This window comes from Sinocyclocheilus anshuiensis, unplaced genomic scaffold (genome assembly GCF_001515605.1).
Source record: "Sinocyclocheilus anshuiensis isolate Anshui unplaced genomic scaffold, SAMN03320099.WGS_v1.1 scaffold946, whole genome shotgun sequence".
Lineage (NCBI taxonomy): Eukaryota > Metazoa > Chordata > Actinopteri > Cypriniformes > Cyprinidae > Sinocyclocheilus > Sinocyclocheilus anshuiensis.
In genome coordinates, this window is record NW_015540927.1 from 997,841 (window position 1) to 1,017,730 (window position 19,890).

The window sequence follows — 19,890 nt, forward strand, 5'->3', positions numbered from 1 at the left end:
TCTCTCTCTCTCTCTCTCTCTCTCTCTCTCTCTCTCTCTCTCTCTCTCTCTCTCCCACACGGATGTGAAAAATATGGATGCTGAGCTTCAGTGAGAGTGGGACAGGATGCGAGGCTCACAGACACCCAGTGGTGGAGCTAGTGTTTTATAGCCAGGGGGTGGTCAAGTCAAATTCAGGGGGTCCATAGACCATGTATTCACAAATAACTCCAACCTGGCATAAAAAAAGCATGAATAAATCCTACGATTGCTGATTACTTCACATTACTGTAACTTCAAATTCTATTATTGGAACTTAACTCTGATTAACCGGAGATTGGGGCAAAAGATCTAACATTAACTTATGCAGTGAATTTTGTAAATGTTGTTCAGGAAACCTAAAACTTCAACTTCAAACAGGGCTGCCAACTTTTGAGTGAGAATTAGCTATTCAGGAATAATTAATAAGCTTGTGATTAAATGATATTTTTTTTCTCAATTTTTCTAAACTAAGGTAGTCTATATAGGGAACACTGTCAGGTTAAAAGTAGGCCTATCAATTGATTGTATACAAGTTCATATTAGACCAAATTTATAATAACGTTATATCTACAGGCTACATTTTATTAATTATAATGAAAAAGAGTAATTATATGAGTAAAAATATAATAGCCTACGTGTGTAATTTTTGCGAAATTCTCCTCTCTAGTGTACATTTTTCTCGCTAGTTTATGGACACTGAATGGATTTTCTGTGGTTATGTTACAGTGTTTTCAAGCAGTGTTTTCAGTGAGTTGTACTGTACCTCGGATGTTCATTCATGTTTATTTAATGCTAATCATAATGCACTCCTGCTTCGCTTGAACTGAGGCAAAGCGGGAGAGCACGTGATCCGTCACTAAACACAAAACATTTATCGTTTGAAATTCTTCATAAAACTAACAGAAATTGAATGCTGAGACTTTGTTTCATATATACAAAAGTAATCTGCTGTCTGTCAGTCTTTGCTCTGAAATGTTTTTCACTCCTTTAGAAAATGATCGTGTGGCAAAGGCCTACACCACATGAGATGAAGTGCAATTTCAAGGCTAAAATAAATGCTTCTTTCAGTACGATTAAACAAAGAAAATGAAATAGTAGCATATAAAATTTTGGGGTGGCCAATCAGATGTCAGGGGTGCAGCGCCCCTCTGGCTCTGCCACAGCACATTTTGAGAGGGTCCTCACTGCAAAACACAAGATCCAGGGGGCGTGGTCAGATCCAGATCTAACTCCTCCCACCTTACATATACCTAAACCTACCTGTCTCCACCCCTAAACCTACCCATCTCTACCCCATAGATGTGGATCCAACCACGCCCCCTGGATCTTGTGTTCTGCAGTGAGGGGCTACTGCACATTTTAGCTAAGCTCTTTTACACAGATGCCCCGGAACACAAGATCCAGGGGGCGTGGTTGGATCCACATCTAGGGGGTGGAGATTGGTAGGTTTAGGGGTGGAGATCGGTGGGTGGGAGGAGTTGGATCTGGATCCAACCACGCCCCCTGGATCTTGTGTTCTACAGTGAGGACCCTCTCGAAATGGTTGCTGAATAGATGAGGGTCATAAAGAAGGAGGGGCTAAAGCCTTCAGGCAGGCGGTCTGGTTTAGCGATGTCCGATTTGCGAATCGTTCTTTTGAGTCGAATCTTTTCAATGAATCGTGTGAACAAAACTGGTGTTCACGAATCGGACTAAATTTGTCAGAACAACTCAAGAATGGTCACTTTCATGCCGATTCGAAACGAATCGCATTCATTTGATGAGCGAAAAGTTATATGATTCAAATGATAGCAGTGGTAAAACAATGGAAATATGTTTATGACTAAGTTAAATGGCAGTTTTATTAACAAACACTGGCTTAAGTTAATTTTGTCACTTGATTTTATGAGCTGAATCTTGGCTGCAGTAAATTGAACACTGAGACAAAATAACTGTTACACCCTTTGTAATCTAACTTAATCGATAACATATTAAACAGAAAAATGTTCCTTACTGGCTTTATTTTAACGATTTAGAGTATGCAGTAGCACATACCATGCCGGGATGACAGGGACCATGACGAATCAGTACTGAATCGCGTTTAACTGATGCTTTAACTGTTCGAAAGAACCGATTCGCACGAAACGAGTACCCTACTTCCTGTTACTACAGTTTTGGAGGACGCAGTTTATTATCCTACCAGGGGGAGGGAAGTTATCCCAACAGTTATCCCAACGTTAAGGACTGTTTTTTTTTTTTTTTTTTTTTAAACAGGTACATAGAAACATGTTTAAGCCATAGAATTTTTAAACCAGTTACTTACCCACATTACAGACTCGTAATCTTCAGATTCTTAAAAATGGAATCACAATGAAATAAAATAGTTAAAATAAACACGCACACACACACACATGGCAAATTGCCATGTGTGCTAAAAATAAAGTAAAATAATAATAATAAATATATAAATGGGATACCAATATTTGTGGAATGTGCTTTCAAAGTCTAAAACCTGCGTTACTGTCATAATATACATTTTTTTAAGGTTTTCACTTGAGTGCCACAGATGCTCCTCATGGGAATACAAAAAAGGTAACAGACAAAAAGAATGAGAGCTCTTTTGCTTTTCATGCCTTTTTTTTTTATTGATTTGTGCATGAACACACTTCCACAAACATGATCATGAGGAAATTAAAACATGCTTAAAATACTTTTGAAATGGGTAAGAAAAGGTCAGAAAAGTAGAACCTGAAATGTATGATTCTGCCATACTACTGAAAATAACCAGAACCTTGGAGTGAAAATCATCTGCTGGACAGCTGCTATCTTCCCATTTCAAAATAAACAGAATTATTTCTCTTATCCGAAATAAACAATAGAAAACACAGCTCAGCTGTACTACCAAAAAATCTCCTCCAACCATTGCCTCCTCTTTAGCATGTGAAATAATAGTGCCTGTCTTTAATAACAATAATGTGTTTCCCTCAAAAGAAAACACAGGGAGAGGAAAACAGAGAGAAGTGGAGAGAGAGAAAATAACAGAGAGGGCTGGTCATGTTTCAGATGACTACTGAAGAGAAAACAGGAAGCACATTCTTTCTTGTAAACGTAAGGCGCCACTTTAACTGACTCTTTAATAACAGGAGCTTTAAATGCAAAATTATAAAAACTCAGATAATAACATACTCAAACCATCAGTCTTAAGCTAATAACAAGAAGCCTACGCTCTCAGAAAAGGTACAAAGCTGTCACTGGGTCGGTACAGCTAAAAGGTACATCTTTGTAACTTATTTACCCCTAAATGGTACATATTAGTACTTTAAACGTACATGTTAGTACATAAAGTGTACATATTATTACTTTTTGAAAGGGTACCACACCAATGATAGCTTTGTACCTTTTTTTCTGAGAGTGTAAGAATGAATAATGAATGATGATATAGATATATATATATATATATATATATATATATATACACACACACACACACAAAAAAACTGATAAAAACAATAATAATTAAAGAAAGAAAGAAAGAAAGAAAGAACACTGGTCCAAATATCTCAATGAATAATATACTCAAATCATAATCTATATTGCCCTATATTGCCTGACTTGGTCATATCGTCAACGAATATGTTTAATAAATAATTGATCATATACCATAAAAAGACATCCAGTTGTATTTCCAAAACGCAGAGTATCCAAAGCCATAAACGCAAAACCTTCTTCCATGGAATACAATGAGATTTTTTTTTTTTTTGCAGAATAGCTTACACCACAGTTTTCATATGATTTTAGGCATTGTATAACTGCAGCATGGAGATTCTGGAAAAATATATTTTGTATGGAAGAAAGAAAATCATACAGGTTTCAACATTAGGGCGAGTAAATGATGACAGAATTGTCTATGTCCCCTTAATACAAATTAAATATTGTGAATGTAATTGCAATGTTAAAGTACATAGTTGAGGGTTAAAACGACCTGTTTAAACCTCAAAAAAGTCTGAAATGATCGTCTTATAATTTTACACTTATGTTAATGCAGACTGTTCTCAAGAGATTTGTGTAGTGCATGTAATATTTACTAAAAATTAGTAAATTACAGCCATAATTAAATATGGCTGCTTAGGAATTTAACATACCATCCAATAGAGACGTTCTTGATAATTTTCTGGAACTGGAATTTAAAGAGTTTTTTGTTTACAAGCTCTGCTGTACTGCCAATGAGGCCTAAATTCAGCTTATGAATAAGAAACACTGTAATGCCACCTAGTGGAGAAATACTAAACAACAACACTTTTTAGGAAAAAAAAGTAATGTTCCACATTTAAAAATGACAAAAATACACAGTTTACAGTTTATATCATAAGAAGACATAACAACAAAATATGACATAGAGACAAGTCATTGAGACAGCAGGAATGGCAGCTTTGTATTGGTTTCAGATCTAAGAATAAACTCATTCTCTTCTCGCCATCAACCTATAGAATTGAAAAATAAATTAAAAACAAACATCTTTCAAATCTATTTAAGCATTTTAATAAAACCGATTTAAGGAAAGGTTACATGGTGGAAGAGCTGACATGCAGATCCACAGTGCTTTTTTAAAGTCAAAAGCACGTTAAATGAAGAATGCTGATTAGTTGAAGTTAATGTTGAAAATCATTACAGTTAAAACAAATTTGCCTGCATGCATGTAAAAGCTGCAGAAGTTTTTGAGATAGCAATCCACTTGAATCATTGCAGTAAGTTAACACTGTCCTTACCTTGTTACCAAATACATAGCAAACACACCACAACTATTCTTTAATAAAGGGATTGTAATCGCAGCCCTCTAAATATCCATCTGTGCACCAAGAACTGATTCAAAAGTTCAAGAATACAAGAACAAATCAGACTTACTGTACAGTATTTCTTTTCTCATCTATGTGTGAAATAACAGCAGATTTGAAGCCTGCGGATGAGCTCAGTGACTGAATAACACTGTGAATTATGAAATGCAACCAGCTAAAGACAAAAGTCCTTTTGTTTACGTTTGTAATTCCAAGAAAACATTTTTATTCTTCGATCTTTCCTCCTCCTCCACCGCGGCATGTGCGTCATGTAGGTCTTGGAGAATACTGAAGAGCTTTGATAGTCCATCTACTTTCTTCTGGTCTGTAAGATCAAAACAGTCCTTTATTTATGAGAAGCCGTCAGTAGAACAAAGAGTACTTGGAAATAATACACGTGAGTTGTGTTTTAACATGGACACTAATCATTAAATGGAATGGAGGATGCATTTAATGTGCTATTTTACTATATATCATTTAAATATTATTATAGCATTTATTGATATTTTGAATTAGCTTTTATTTTTATATGTTCAGTTGTCATTTTAAATTTGTGCATTTGTCATTTTTTTATATTTCTATTTAGCTTCAATTTATTTTTGTTTCAATTTGAGTTTTAGTCATTTTAATACGTATAACTTCAACTTATTTCATTTGTCAAGACAACATTTATAATTTTCAATTTAAGTTTTCCATTCAATATGTATTTCATTTTATTTCAAATACCAAAAACAGTATTTAATAGTTTTAGTTAATGATAACAACACTGAAAGAAAGCAGGCTTGAAAACGTACCTCTTACTGAATCTGTCTCCTGAACCCTCTGCTGCTCTCTCAACTTATACTTATCTCTGCAAAAAAAGTACAAATATCATTTTTAGATGACCTGGACTTATAGCTAATTGGCATGGATTTTAGACAAAAACAAGGTATTACAAAACTGATTCGTATAAACACAATGAACTGTTGCATACAATTTAATTCTAACTGAATTGTTATTGTATAGAATTATGTGTTTGATGTCAATCCTTTCAGCTGACATAAATGTATACACAGGCCCAGTATGTTAATGCTACAGTACCGCATAGCATGCTTGACACTACGGAGACGTTGGTAGATGAGCTGAGCCTCCAGGTCTGCGTCCAGTGGGTCGTACCACTCCTGCAGAGTCACTCCATGCCTGGTTTTATCACAGCCTGGGTCTATGAACAAAGAGCTTATCAGTGCAGTTTAGACAAAAAGATAAAAAAAATAAAAGAGATCAATCAATACTTTTGTTCAGCAAGGACATTAAACTGATCAAAAGTAACAGTAAAGACATTTATAATTTTACAAATTTCTACTATTTCTATTTTCTTTCTAGAACATGTACCACTGTTTCCACAAAAATATTATGCAGCACAACTGTTTTCAACATTGATAATAATAATAAAAATGTTTCTTGAGCAGCAAATCAGCATATTAGAATGATTTCTGAAGCATCGTGTGACACTGAAGACACTACAGGCTGCTGAAAATACAACTTTGCCATTACAGGAATAAATTACATTTTAAAATATATTAAAATAGAAAACAGTTATTTTAAATTAATAATACTTAACAATATTACTGTTTTCACTGTAACAAATATAGCCTTCTTGAACATAAGAGAGAGAAAAAAAGAAAAAAACTTTTTAAAAAAGCCCAAAAAGAGTTAGATCTAATATTTGCAGTACCTGATTTCTCCTTCTGATGGCAGCAGCTCCATCTGTCTGCTTTATAGATGCCAGGATGGTAGCAGCTCATAGTGTTTGTGTTGTGGCTGCAGGCTTTCCTCAAAGCAGACAGCCAGTGATTCAACTCATTTACACTCTACAGCCACGCAGAGAGACAAAGAGTATGAAACAATGAAACATCAAATAACCCTTTTCACAGCCCATTCTTACAAGCTCACCAACAACAAACAAACAAATATGAGTCAGTGCCTATGAATAACCACATTCACGATTTATTTGTGAATCCAGTGTAATACTAACTTTGCAGTCGAGGTACAGGGTCTCCTGCTGGCCAGAGTCTTCACTTGAGATAATCTGCATGACGTTGGCACTGCCGAAGCACTTCTCCTCCACCTTCTCTACTGCCCGGATCTTTGGCAGCGAAATAAACGAGCTCTTCTGCAGATTCAGAGACCACAGTCTATTTCATTTATCTTACATACTGTATGGGTGTTTCTATAGACACTTTTGGCTGCTTTTAGAAAATAAACTCATATTTCATCTCAAGTATGCACTTACACTGTAACCAGGCACTGTAACCATCTTCTGAAAAACAGTTGATCATGATGGAAATAATGCAAAATATTTGAGGGAATTCATATGGAATATTTTGACACAACATTGAAATTGTTTATTTCATGTTTAGACGGTTATTTTTGCTAGCAAATTATTGAAAACATTTTAGTTAATTAAAATAATGCTGACGTAAACTAAAATATAAATATTAGATGCAAAACGAAACGAAAAGGAGAAATGTTGCCTTTGCACCTAACTGAAATATGTTTAAGGGGAAGCAAATAAATAAACTGGAAATACAGGAAAACTTGAACTGAACTAAAACTAAAACCGAGACAAAAACAGACTAAATAGAAATAGAAATACTTACAAAATAATAATAAAAAAGGACAAACGCACATAATAAAATTACTAAAAATGAAAAAATAAAAATGTAAAAACATAAAATAAAAGCTTAATAAAACTTAATAAACTTATAACAGCGTAAATATAGTAAAATAATCATAGTGCAGAGTGTAATAGTTTCAAAAAATTTAACAATTAAATCATATTTAATTTTTATAATGGATTTTATTATTTTAGGATCAGACCTATACATGAAAGTTATTTGTAAGTAAAATAAAAAACATCCATTAAGAGTCAGGACATGCAGTGCAGAGTAATGTTCACTCAAGTTCAACTAAATTATATATCAAATATATCTAATAAAAATAATGAATATATATACACACTCACACACACACAGACAGACAGACAGACAGACAGACAGACAGACAGACAGATAGATAGATAGATAGATAGATAGTGGGAAAAAAATGGAAAAACAGTTTCAAACCTGAATCACTGCTACTCACTTTAGAGTGCTGCGTCCGCGAGTACGACAGAGTGTCTTTACTGAGCGTGACACAGTACTTCTTAAAGGGTGATTTCATGGGCATGCACTTGTCCTTGGTCCTGTGGAGGAAAAGGAAGCCTTCTTTCTCCATAGTGCCACACTGGAGGCTCATTCGTGTCTGAAGCTCAAGATCTGTTTTAAAAAGAAAGCAAACAAGAGAGAGAGAGCAAGAGAAGTGAATAAAATTAGGGTTTCGACCATCTTCTCCATCTCTTAAGAGTCTGTTTATTTTTGGATGAACTACACAATTAAAACTGCAGCTTCAACAAGAAGAAAAAAAAAAAAACGAGCTTAATTATCTAAAGATTGATCGGATATGACAGGTACGAATGAGTCTTAGGAATCCACTCAATTTTTCATCTAATGACTAATCTAGAGCAGCTCACCCTCTGACTTGTGGCAGCTGACCAGTTTGGTGATGAAGTCTTTGAGCTGTGTGATGCCTTGCTGTATGGCTGGCTGCAAGCAGACCATCCATGGCTCTTTAGAGCAACATGCGAGAGTGTCCATATTCCCAATGGTCTGCACGGCCTGAGGAAACACACGAGGCAGTCACAATGACGCAAAAGGGAATGTTAACCATAATGAGGTCTTTGAATGTCCTGAGGTCATAATCCATGAATATAATGTGACCACAATAGGGGATGTTATTGCAACAGTGAGTGCAACATCTTACTCACCATTAAGTGAATTTGTGTTATGTTAAAGTGATATGAAAGCTGGACAAAGGTACTATGTTAATATGTTACTAGTATTCACAACAATGGTTTCCTTGAAAATGGATCATACTTTGGCAAGTAGCAGGAGTGTGCGGCTTGTACGGGCATCAGCATGTTTCTCTCGCAGGTGAAATAGTTTTGGAGACATGATGGCAGGTGAGATGAACCGCAGGCACAGGAAGCTGGTCACAGCAATGAACTTCACCTTCTGAGGAAGAATATACAAACAGGTCATAAAAGTATTGTGATCTAAATAGTTTTCCATTACAATTTTTCGATTCAAGGGTTATATCTGCCCCCTAGGATTTATTTCCAGAGACATCTTTCTTTTTTTACCTTTTTAAATGTATGTGTGATCTTTTATGTCAAATCTTTCTATAGGGCTTTTACCAATCAAATGAAATCAGTATCAACAAAATCCATCTTTGCACTGCACGAATGCATTATACTGCTTTTACAGTTTCATAATTAATGTTATGAGATTCATGCTTTAAATATACAATTTCGAGTAAAATATGAAATTATTTAAAAAATGAAATACTTTTAAATATGAAGCTGAAACCACCAGGAAGTGATGGCACGACACTGTCTTAATGAATGACTGAATCATTTATTCAACCAATTTGTTCAAAGCGGCTCATTCATTCAGGAACGAAGCAAGTCACTGCGATGAGTCATTGAATTAGTCACTCAACCGATTTGTTCAAAAACGCAGATTAATTTTGTAACAACATTGCTGTGAGCTGCTTGGAGACTTGCAACGGTTCAGCTGTGGCTTTGTTTGGAACTATTTTTGTTGGCGAAATTGAGCAAAAACAGACAATATTGTGTTAAAAATGTAAGTCACTAAATATTAACTTGTTGTTTATTGAACTGTTTTATAAAAGCAATATTACATTTGCAATTGTGCTGATATTTGGGAAAACAGCACTCTTGCTGGTGTGATATTGCTTAACTACACTGTAAAAAGGATTTTTGAAATTTTAAATAAAACAGATTACTGGAGTACATTTTACAAGATCATATTTTAGTCTTTCTACTTCAAAATTTCATGTTAAATTCAACGTGTTACTTGCTGTTTCTTTGCAATTATTTGTGAAATAATAATTTTCCCTAAGCCCCCATTAATATTTGACCCTGACTACAATGTATTTACTTAATAGATAATTTACCCAAAACTGAACATTTTCACAGTTTATTTATTTCCTAACATGTATGACTTTTTTCTTTCTGTGGAACACAAAAGTAGACAATTTGAAGAACTGTTTTCGTCAATATATTGAAAGTCAGTGAGGTCCAGAACAACACTACTGTAGACCCTACTGACTTTCATTGTATGAACAAAACAAAAACAGACATTTTTCTAAATATCTTCTAGATGCCAGAAAGTCATACCGATATTTCTACTATTTTACTGTTAATCACTGCAAAATGCTTTGACACAATCTGTATTGTGCAAAGTGCTATAAAAGTAAAGGTGACTTGACTTGACTCTAGTTGAAAGGTTTGAAACGACATGAGTATGAGCAAATGATGACAGAAATTTCATCTTTGAGTGAACTATCCCTTTAATGTCTCATTTTAAGATGGTACAAAATAGTCCAAAATAGTCCACCCCTAAATCTGAATTTTAATCTAGTAAGGCTCTAGCCTTTCTGGGCTGGAAAACAGCTGAACTCTGGACATATTTACATTTTTAGTGAATTGTCAGGACACAAAGACAAACTTTGAGAACCCATACTGTTTCGGGTGACCTTTTAAATATTGTTTTTGAAAATGAATGTGACTGACCCAGTACTCTGGGTCAGAGAAGCGTTCCTGCACTCTGAGGTAGAGTTGATGGAAAACCTGGCAGATAAGCAGGGGGCAGTAGGAGGCCGACTGCAGGATGGAGGTGAGCAGCTCAGACAGGTACGACTGCAGGAGGCTCGAGCTCTGCTGAATAATATCAGACTCAGTCTGCTGACGGTGCAAACCTGCACACCTACAATACCAAAAAAACAGGAAAAATTCTGAGAAACTGACCTTTACAAATCATTAAAAAGCTCAATGGAGGTAGGAGTCATATTTTTATAATTTTTTTTTTTGTCTTACCCTGCCTCTTTCAGTTCTAGTTTACTTGGGTCCAGTTCTACATATTTCTTTTCTTCAAAGATTCGGTTTATTATCGGGCCCAGAAGCCTGTGCAGATATTGCATCCCAGCCACCTGCCATGAGAGAATAAAGACAAAGGTGCCTTTGTTTAATATTGCACATTATCACATTATGAAAACTTCTGGAATAAAATATAATAAAACAGCAGGAGGATTAAGCTGGAATAGATGTGCAATACAGCAAAAATTAAGTTTAATTTAACATGAAATCCAAAAGAACATATTCATTGATTCATCAGTGTGTGTATGTTTGTCTTTGTAATCTTTTCTCAAAATGTAAGATGGTCTCTTTCTGTCTAAGTGGGCAATTCATGGCTAGAATAAACATCAATGAGGATCAGACTTTATGCTGCAAGTCAAAAGTCTTGCTTTCATATTCAATTTATATCAGTTAAAAGATTTGAGCGTAATTATTACACATTCTACACGTCAAATCTGGCCCACGAGATCCACTTTACTGCAGTTTAGCTCTAACCCTAATCTCACACATACCTGAGCAAGCTAATCAATGTCTTCAGGATCATTAAAAAATCACAGGTAGGTGAGTTTGATCAGGGTTTGAGCTAAACTCTGCAGCGCATTGGCCCTCCAGGGCAGGATTTGAGGAACCCTGGGTTAACAGGGCCTGAACGGGGAGCGGGACTGTTTTGCACACAATTTTAAAGGGGTCATATGATGCGATTTCAATTTTTCCTTTCTCTTTGGAGTGTTACAAGCTCTTGGTGCATAAAGTTGCCGCAAGCCTCCTTCGTTGAAATCGCCAGCTGCGCCGTTCTCAAGCCCACCCGCCTCTGCTCATTCTAGCCCGCCGTGTGTGACGCTGTGTTTCGTCGTGAAAGCGAAACTACTTTGTTTGGCCTTCCAAAAGAGGACGATATCCTGGATAGCTGGCCAATCACAGCATACCTTGCTTTTCAGACCGATGAGCTTTGTAAAAATCGACGCGTTTCAGAAAGGCGGGGCATAGAGGAGAAACAATAATGTACAGTATGTGGAAAATAATGTGTTTTTTGAACCTTAAACCGCATAAACACATTTCATTACACCAAATACACAAAATAATGTTCTTTTTAGCAACATCATATAACCCCTTTAAACATTCCCGAAAGCTCAAAATAATAAGCCTAATTAGGGATAGTAACAATCTGTTTCCAAAAGCACAAACATGAAATAGCATTTGAAAATTTTAAAAAGTTGTAATAACAGTATTGTCACACCACATGGACTTTTAGTTTGTTTTCTTCCCTCGTGTGTTCCTTGACCTAGTTTTCCCTTTTGTCTGATTATGTCATTATGTTCAGGTGTGTCTTGTTAATTATCTTCATTTGCCTGTGTATTTAAGTTCCTGTCTGTTCAGTTAGTGTTTGTCGGGTCTTAAATGACGATTATATGTGTTTCCAGCCTTCCTTGTGTGGATTACCTTGTGTGGATTATTAAAGATTGTTAACCTTCATCTTTGAGCGTGTTCATTCTACACCGTAGTGTGACAAGTATAGAGTATATTCACAGTTTGTGAAATTAATAATATTTAATACAATTAAAACATGTTAGATTTATTTATCATGTCTTCTCATATTTATTTAGTTTTTAATTTGTATATTTGAATGTGTTTATGTAAAGTCATTAATTTTGTTATACTGTTTTGATCTGTTTGCCATTTGCAATGGTTACTATTTACTATTTTCCATATAGTGACATTTTTGTTGAATTGCATTAAAACTACAGTAGTTATAGTCAGTTTGATCCACAAAAATTATAATAATTATTCATTATAATAATAGTGGACCCACAACAATTTAAAAAAAAAGTACTGTTCATGATTTTTAATTCATAGATAATATCAAATTCAACAAAAGTATGTGCTATTTTGACCACTGAACTATGAAATATCACAGAAACCATGTAGATTATTTAGATTAATCAGTATTTTTACCTTCAAAAATGATTCCATAGACTTGGATGCTAATGAATTACTGCGAAACAGTGTGTTGGGTTCAGCTGAAGAATGAAGAATAACAGAAAATCATAGCATCAATAGCATGACAGTGCACATAAAATGTAGAAAGCTTCTGGGTGTCAATCTGGGTGTTACCAAAATAAACAGGTAATTCGCATGTATATGTTTCTTGTTTGCTTACTAGTCTTTTCCAGCTCCAGCTTGAACAGAACATCCAAGAACTCCTTGACAAGTCCTTGACCCAAAAACAGCTTCACCAGATTATTAGCTACTTCCTGTCTGCTCTCTGCTGTAGTGGTCTCATCAATCAGCATGATGAAATCAGGCCAGTTGCCCTACAATTATTAGTCATTTCAGTCTCAAATGAGGTTATGCTCAAAATTAACTTAAGATATACACAATGCAACACTGTGAGCTAAAACAATAACCCATTAACTACAGAAAACATGCTTACTTTATTGCTTGTTTTGCTGTGTGACATTTTAAAGGGATAGTACACCCGAAAAAAAAATTGCTGTCATCCTTTACTCACCCTTATGTTGTTCAAAACCCATATGACTTTGGAACACAAAAGGTACGGCAACAAGCAGATAGAACATTTTACAGAATATTTATTTTTGTGTTCCACAGATAGAAGAAAGCCATTGAAGTTTGGAACAACATACTGTAAGGACGAGTAAATGATGTGAGAATTTTTGGGTGACCTGTCCCTTTAACGTTAGCATGCACGAATAGAGTATCCATCACATGCATACAAATGAGATCAGATAACAAAGAGTGCTGCGTTTTGCAATCCATACACCAAATTATGTCTTGTTATCTTGTTACGAGGAATATGCCATGTGAATTTAAGTGATAATGCACAGGCATATCCCCTGAGATAAGGCTCAGTCCAAATGGCATCAGACTCACGTTGAGCTGAGAGCCGACCGACTGGCTGAGTAGCTCTGTGAGTGGCTTGTAATGGCTGGATGTCAACACAACCTCATCTCGAAGCCGTAGCTGCAGCCGCAGAGAACCCAGAGTTCCTCTAGGAGAGAATAAGAGAATCGCAACAATATTTTGTTACTGACATATAGCTTCTTCTCTTTTTGGATTAAAATGTGATTTCAATGTTCAATGTTTAATGAAAAACAAGAGAAAAAAATACCCTTAACCTTTCGTTTCACCTAAGAAAACATGCTGTGAGGGCTTACTCAAAGTGAAAAAACACAGTGAAAACTTTCCAGGAAGTAAAACACAGCATGACAGACAAACAATATTACCCAGAATGACTCCATTAAGGACACTGTTCTGTTCAGTAATACATAAAAAAAGCCAAACAGTAAATGTTATTACTGTGAATGTGGGTGGCTGTGTTTTCTAACTCAATATTAATCATAATATATCAATAACACAATATTGTGGCAAGCATCTGAAGACAATTTGGCTTTAGAAATGTATGTTTCACACTAAAATCAAGCGTAGCGTTAGTTCTGGCAGGTCACGTTAGTCAAGCTCGCATCAGCTGACCTTCAGCTGGTCCCCATCTACCTATGGGAATACGACACCTATCTAAGCATTCATATATAAGGTCCCTCAGTATTATCAGCAGTTTTCGCATTGCTCAATAGCTAATTACCCTCCTCCATCCCCAACTCCTCTTCTGTCAGTCAGGATTCAGCTTCTGATTCTCCTTTGAATCAGACTAATTCTAAATGTGTACATAAAATGATTGAACTTTAACAATATCTGCAATACATTTATGTTAGTTCTGTTCTGTTTACCCTGGGGGGGTTATTGCAGCTCTCCCTGCTCTCATCCATGCTAGGCTGCATGGAGGCGCAGGGAGTTCTTGCCCAGAACAGAACCATACCGATAGTGGTCCTGACAGAAGTATGCTGACCGCAGCCGCACAATCCTAATACGAGCTGGCAAAACTATTGCCCACGTAGGCAGCATCCAAACCATCATAAAAGCTCACAAATGACCATTTTGAAACACTTTATAAGCAGAACACTGCAAACCACACTAAAAACACTCCACAGGGAAGACATGACCCACATTTGATTTCCAAAGAGAAACATTCTAATATACACAGTTCACATAAACATTATGTAAACAGGAAATTAATCAGGTTTTAATTTATTAATTTTATTAATTTTGGAGCAATATACATATATTTCAACCATGTCAACTCTCAAGTTTTAGCATGTTAATGGATATGACAGTGTTAATGTATTTGGTCTTGGCAGACAACACAAACACGCTGCTGTGAGTATGTAAGACATGCTGTTGCATGAATAGATATATATGTGACCCTGGACCACAAAACCAGTCATAATGGTCAATTTTGTGAAATTGAGATTTATACATCTGCTGAAAGCTGAATAAATAAGCTTTTCATTGATGTAAGGTTTGTTAGGATAGGACAATATTTGGCCAAGATACAACTATTTGAAAATCTGGAATCTGAGGGTGCAAAAAAATCTAAATACTGAGAAAATCGCCTTTAAAGTTGTCCAAATTAAGTTCTTAGCAATGCATATTACTAATCAAATATTAAGTTTTGATATATTTACGGTAGGAAATTTACAAAATATTTTCATGGAACATGATCTTTACTTAATATCCTAATGATTTTTGGCATAAAAGAAAAATAGATAATTTTGACCTATACAATGTTTTTTTGGCTGTTGCTACAAATATACCCAAGTGACTTAAGACTGGTTTTGTGCTCCAGGGTCACATATAAAACCTGTAGCAGATCTAGACAGGTGGAGCTGTGGGAGGTGGAGGGTTTCAGAGGAACTCTGATGCACTGCAGGACAAGCTTACAGCGAATACTGAACCAGACTATTTAAATATTGAGTAAGCAATCTCATTTGCTGCATAATCAGCAAAGGCCAATCAGCTTGTGCCATGTTAGTAAATATTGTGATTGCTATCAGATTGCATGTAAAGGACCTATCAGCCTACAACAGTATAATCAATTGAACAAAGTGTACTTCTCTTCCTCACAGGCTCATTTTCATTCCTGTCAAAAATGGCACTGCCCTGACTACGATTTAATATCTTAGACGAAAACAAGCTGTTTTTTGCTGCTGTGGCTTTAAGACTCTGTGTACCACTTTTGCCACAATGATTCATAAAACACTCCATACTGAAATGTGGCCGACAAACTGTTCAGAATGCAAGACTACAATTAGCTAAAATTTCCTCTTTTTTATTTCAAAATATTACGATTTGTCAGATTTGTCATGATATGACCCTCTTAAAGCTTTGTTATTCCAAATAGCATTAATATTTTGTAACTTGCACACGCAGTCACTCCATACACCACATGCTCTCTCACTGTAAAGATGGGTAATACTCGAGGGAAGGTCGGAATTTGGAAGAGAGCATGTCTGTGTGGTGAGTGCCGCTATAACAGCCAGTCACTGAACAGCAGGCAACAGATGGTGGGCCGTCAAAAATCCAATCAGGAAGAAGATGGTGAGAGAGTGAAAAGAGAAGAAAGAGAAAATAAACAAAAACAACAACAGCTTGATTTGTTCACTGAGATGAGAGCGGATCACCCAAGGGGAGCCAGAGATTATAAGAGCTTAATGGGAACTTTTCATCAGGATGACATCAGAATGAGTAAAAAAAAAAAACATGACGACTCACAGATGATTATTAAACCATGCTTTTTGTTATTGCATGCGGGCAAAAAAAAAAAAGAAAAATACATTCAAACAATCCTTTGTTCAGGCTTGGCTGTGACATTTTAATTCCCATCTTGTTTTTGTTTTATCTGGTCAGAGTAGAAAAAAGTAAAAACTGTTTAGCAGGAAAGGACGATTGTACATCAGCATGTTCAAAGCAGCCAAAATCTGCCCATTTTGAAAACAAAAGTGTGATAATATATTATATAATATAGTTTAGTATAGTTCCATAAAATATTGCTAAGTTTAAAACTAGCTGTTTTGTTTACCATAAACATAATGAAGCTGGTGTTATCAATTACAATGGTAATTTCAATGTTCTTAAGTTTTCTACGCATGTATAACGTGATATATTAAATTCATGTATAAATAAATATTAAATTCACGTATTTTATATTAAATTAAGTTCATGTAAAATTTCAAGTGACACACTACCATTAAAATTTTGGGCTTAGTAAGTTTTTTTTAAAGAAATTAACACTTGTATTCAGCAAAGATGCATTAAATTGGTTAAAAGTGAAGGAAAATGCATTTATAATGTTAAAAAGATTTAAAATAAATACTTTTGAACTTTCTATTCATCAAAGAAACCTGAAGAAAATGTATCATGGTTTCCACAAAAATATCAAGCATTCAACATTGATAATAATAAGAAATGTTTCTTGAGCAGCAAATCAGCATCTTAGAATGATTTCTGAAGGATCATTTGACACTGTCACGGAGTCACCAGCAATGCCAGATCCTTCAGCCCTACCGACTCATTCATAATCACCAGAGTTCTGATTCTCCTCACCTGTCTTCACTAATCAACCACAGTATAAAGCCACCTTCCCGTCACCACCTCAGTTTCTGGTTTTGTTGTTACTTCTTTCATCAACTTACCTGACTACTTACCTGATCTTCTCTATGATCCCTTCATCTTCAGTCATCTGCTCAGCATTCCGGATTCCCCACAAACCTGCAAATCAAGGACAGTGATGTAGCGTCTGGACCAATCAAAAACACAATTTTTCATTTGATTTACTGCTCAGCTAAGTCTCAGCTAGAGTTACTGAAGTATCACTTACCTGTGATCATCGCTTTCTCCTCCAAAGCCTCTCAATCAGGGGCGGAACTACGGGTGGGCTTGGGTGGGTCTCGCCCACCCAGATTGACAGCTTGCCCACCCAGTCAGATCCATGGAAATACATTTTTTTTTTTTTATTATACAATTTTAACATTTAAATTCTTTTCATTAATTACTTTAAAGGGGTGGTTCACTGTTTTTTTCTAGGCTTGATTGTGTTTATGGGGTGCAGTCTAACATGTGTGTTTTATGAAGGCCCTCCCTCAGAAACAGGCGATGGGCTCTGATTGGTTAGCTAGCCCAGTGGGTTATGATTGGCTCAACCGTCTCTAGTGCGCGTCTAATCGTCCCGCCCCTCACCTCAGCGGCATGTGCTCTGGTTGTATTGTAAACAACGGCATCGTTAAAATCGCTTATCAGTTTGAGCCCGATTGAGAAGCAGAGGATATTATTGAAGAGGATCGGGCAGAACCTGTGCAAGCACGGCTTTTAATGGTAGGCCTATGTTTTTTGTTTTTTGTTGTCTCAGGAACAGTATTAAGAACCGCTGCTTTAGAACATTGATTTTGAAACTTGTGAATCCATTAGAATCGTTAGAAGACAGAATCGCGATTCATATATGAATAGATTTTTACGTGCACCTCTAGTTTTCTCTTCCTCTTCTCTAAAGCAGCGCAGCATGGCCTCGCCCCCTTTGTTGCCTTTTCCAGAGGGCGGGATTTATCTGGGTTTGTTACGTCACGAACCCGGGAAGTAACTTGTTGTAGTCCCTACCAGCCGTTTTTGTAGGCATTAAACTGCCAGAATTTTAAAAGATGATATCTCTGTTTGCATTGAACTTTCAGCTTCGTAACTTTGCAGATACTGTTTATGCTCAAACAGCAACATTACACACTAACTAACGTTAAAAAAGTGAAATTGCAATTAAATGTGATTTGTGTTGTCATGTGTTTCATTAGAACTATATAATAATAATAATAATGACAATAGTAATATGCTAATTAGTATCTTCAGTTACATTGCGCCTAGTATGTTAGGTTCTCCGCTCCGATAGCTCTGTCTGTCTGGATTCCAACTAGCAGCTCCCTTGAATGTTTATAATAAATCAGTCATCTAACAGAAAAGAAATTGGATAAAGACGAAATTATCAACATCTTCAATTCAAAACCAAGATGACTATGATCTGTTTAGAACAGACAGACATCAGTCATTCAAGTTATGGGTAGTTTTTTTGTCTGGCCCGCTGTGGCATGGTTATGCAGTATTTGCATTGAAATATTTGTGAGCAAGGGATTTTCTGGAATGTACATACAAACTGCAAAATAATAGCATATTGGCGAACACTTTTTCTCTCTTTTTCTGGCAATTGCTCCAGTGGATATGTGTTTGCAGAGAGTGTCAGAGGTTTCCATTTTAAACGTGCTTCCCCTTCTAGGGAACTCAACGCTGCGCCCCCTAGGGGATGGGGGATGCAGCCTGCATGACCGGTGTCTGAAGCACATGTGAAACAAAGCCAATCTATTGGCCCACATGGCCCATGACGTCATAGGCAGGTTGCCTGGAAGTATAAAAGGGCACCTGCTGAATACATCATCGTCTTTGCTGTCTTCAGGAGCCGTCTGTTTGAAGTGCGTGTGAGAGACCAAGGCAGGTGAGCAGTGTGGAAAGTGGGTGCCTCCGTTCCAGAGGTTTCTGGCACTTGAGGATCTATCTGTCTTGTGTCTTGGTCAGGAGCTTGTGCGTTCAGTGCTCGAGGGCTCTGAATGCACTCATTGTGAGTGTTTTCCAATGAGCAGCTCTATTCACATTTATCCCTCTTCTCGAGAGATGAGTGTCAAGCGTTTTTGTCTCGCGGTTCGGGTCCAGCTGTTGCCGAGGCACGGCGAAGACTCGGATCGCGGGATTTGCGGGTTTAAGATGCTCTTTTTGGGTTATCGGATCCCGCTGATAGAGCTCGAGTCGAGCAGCTCCTTAAGGATTGTGTGCCTCCTTGTTTGGATTCTAACACTCGAGGGCATGTTCTGCTTTCGCGTTGTCTCGGCGAAGAGCGTGCGCGTTCAGAGATACGCACTCATCATTTTGATCTGCGGGATCCGCACACCCTCTCTAAATGGGTTGTCGGATGTCACAGAACAATCACATGGGTTGTTATGACGATGAAGTGTTAGCACGGAGTCGTTTCAGACCTGATCCTGCGAGATCGTGGGCAGAGCTATATTCAGCTCGGCCGTGCCTCTCTAATGTGCATGTTTTTGTGTATGGAGTGCCTTGCTGGGCGTGAATATATTTAAATACTCTGTGGAGAGAGGCTTT

The 19,890-nt window shown here is 36.6% G+C and overlaps 1 protein-coding gene across 2 annotated transcripts in view; it reads right to left on the reverse strand.

Moving 5' to 3' along the window:
- Nucleotides 1-3,885: 3,885 nt before the first annotated feature.
- LOC107689382 (ras GTPase-activating protein 4-like) overlaps nt 3,886-19,890 on the reverse strand; it is a 64,365-nt gene continuing 48,360 nt past the window's right edge. For both annotated transcript variants that reach the window (XM_016487343.1, XM_016487345.1), the window contains 13 exons: nt 13,738-13,855; nt 13,007-13,160; nt 12,802-12,866; nt 10,810-10,922; nt 10,507-10,699; nt 8,786-8,923; nt 8,383-8,527; nt 7,956-8,128; nt 6,847-6,984; nt 6,547-6,682; nt 5,913-6,033; nt 5,627-5,682; nt 3,886-5,157 (listed from right to left, as the gene is read on the reverse strand). In XM_016487343.1, the coding sequence (XP_016342829.1) occupies nt 5,030-5,157; nt 5,627-5,682; nt 5,913-6,033; nt 6,547-6,682; nt 6,847-6,984; nt 7,956-8,128; nt 8,383-8,527; nt 8,786-8,923; nt 10,507-10,699; nt 10,810-10,922; nt 12,802-12,866; nt 13,007-13,160; nt 13,738-13,855 (1,678 nt within the window). In that variant the 3' untranslated portion in view covers nt 3,886-5,029. The remainder of the gene's footprint in view (nt 5,158-5,626; nt 5,683-5,912; nt 6,034-6,546; nt 6,683-6,846; nt 6,985-7,955; nt 8,129-8,382; nt 8,528-8,785; nt 8,924-10,506; nt 10,700-10,809; nt 10,923-12,801; nt 12,867-13,006; nt 13,161-13,737; nt 13,856-19,890) is intronic.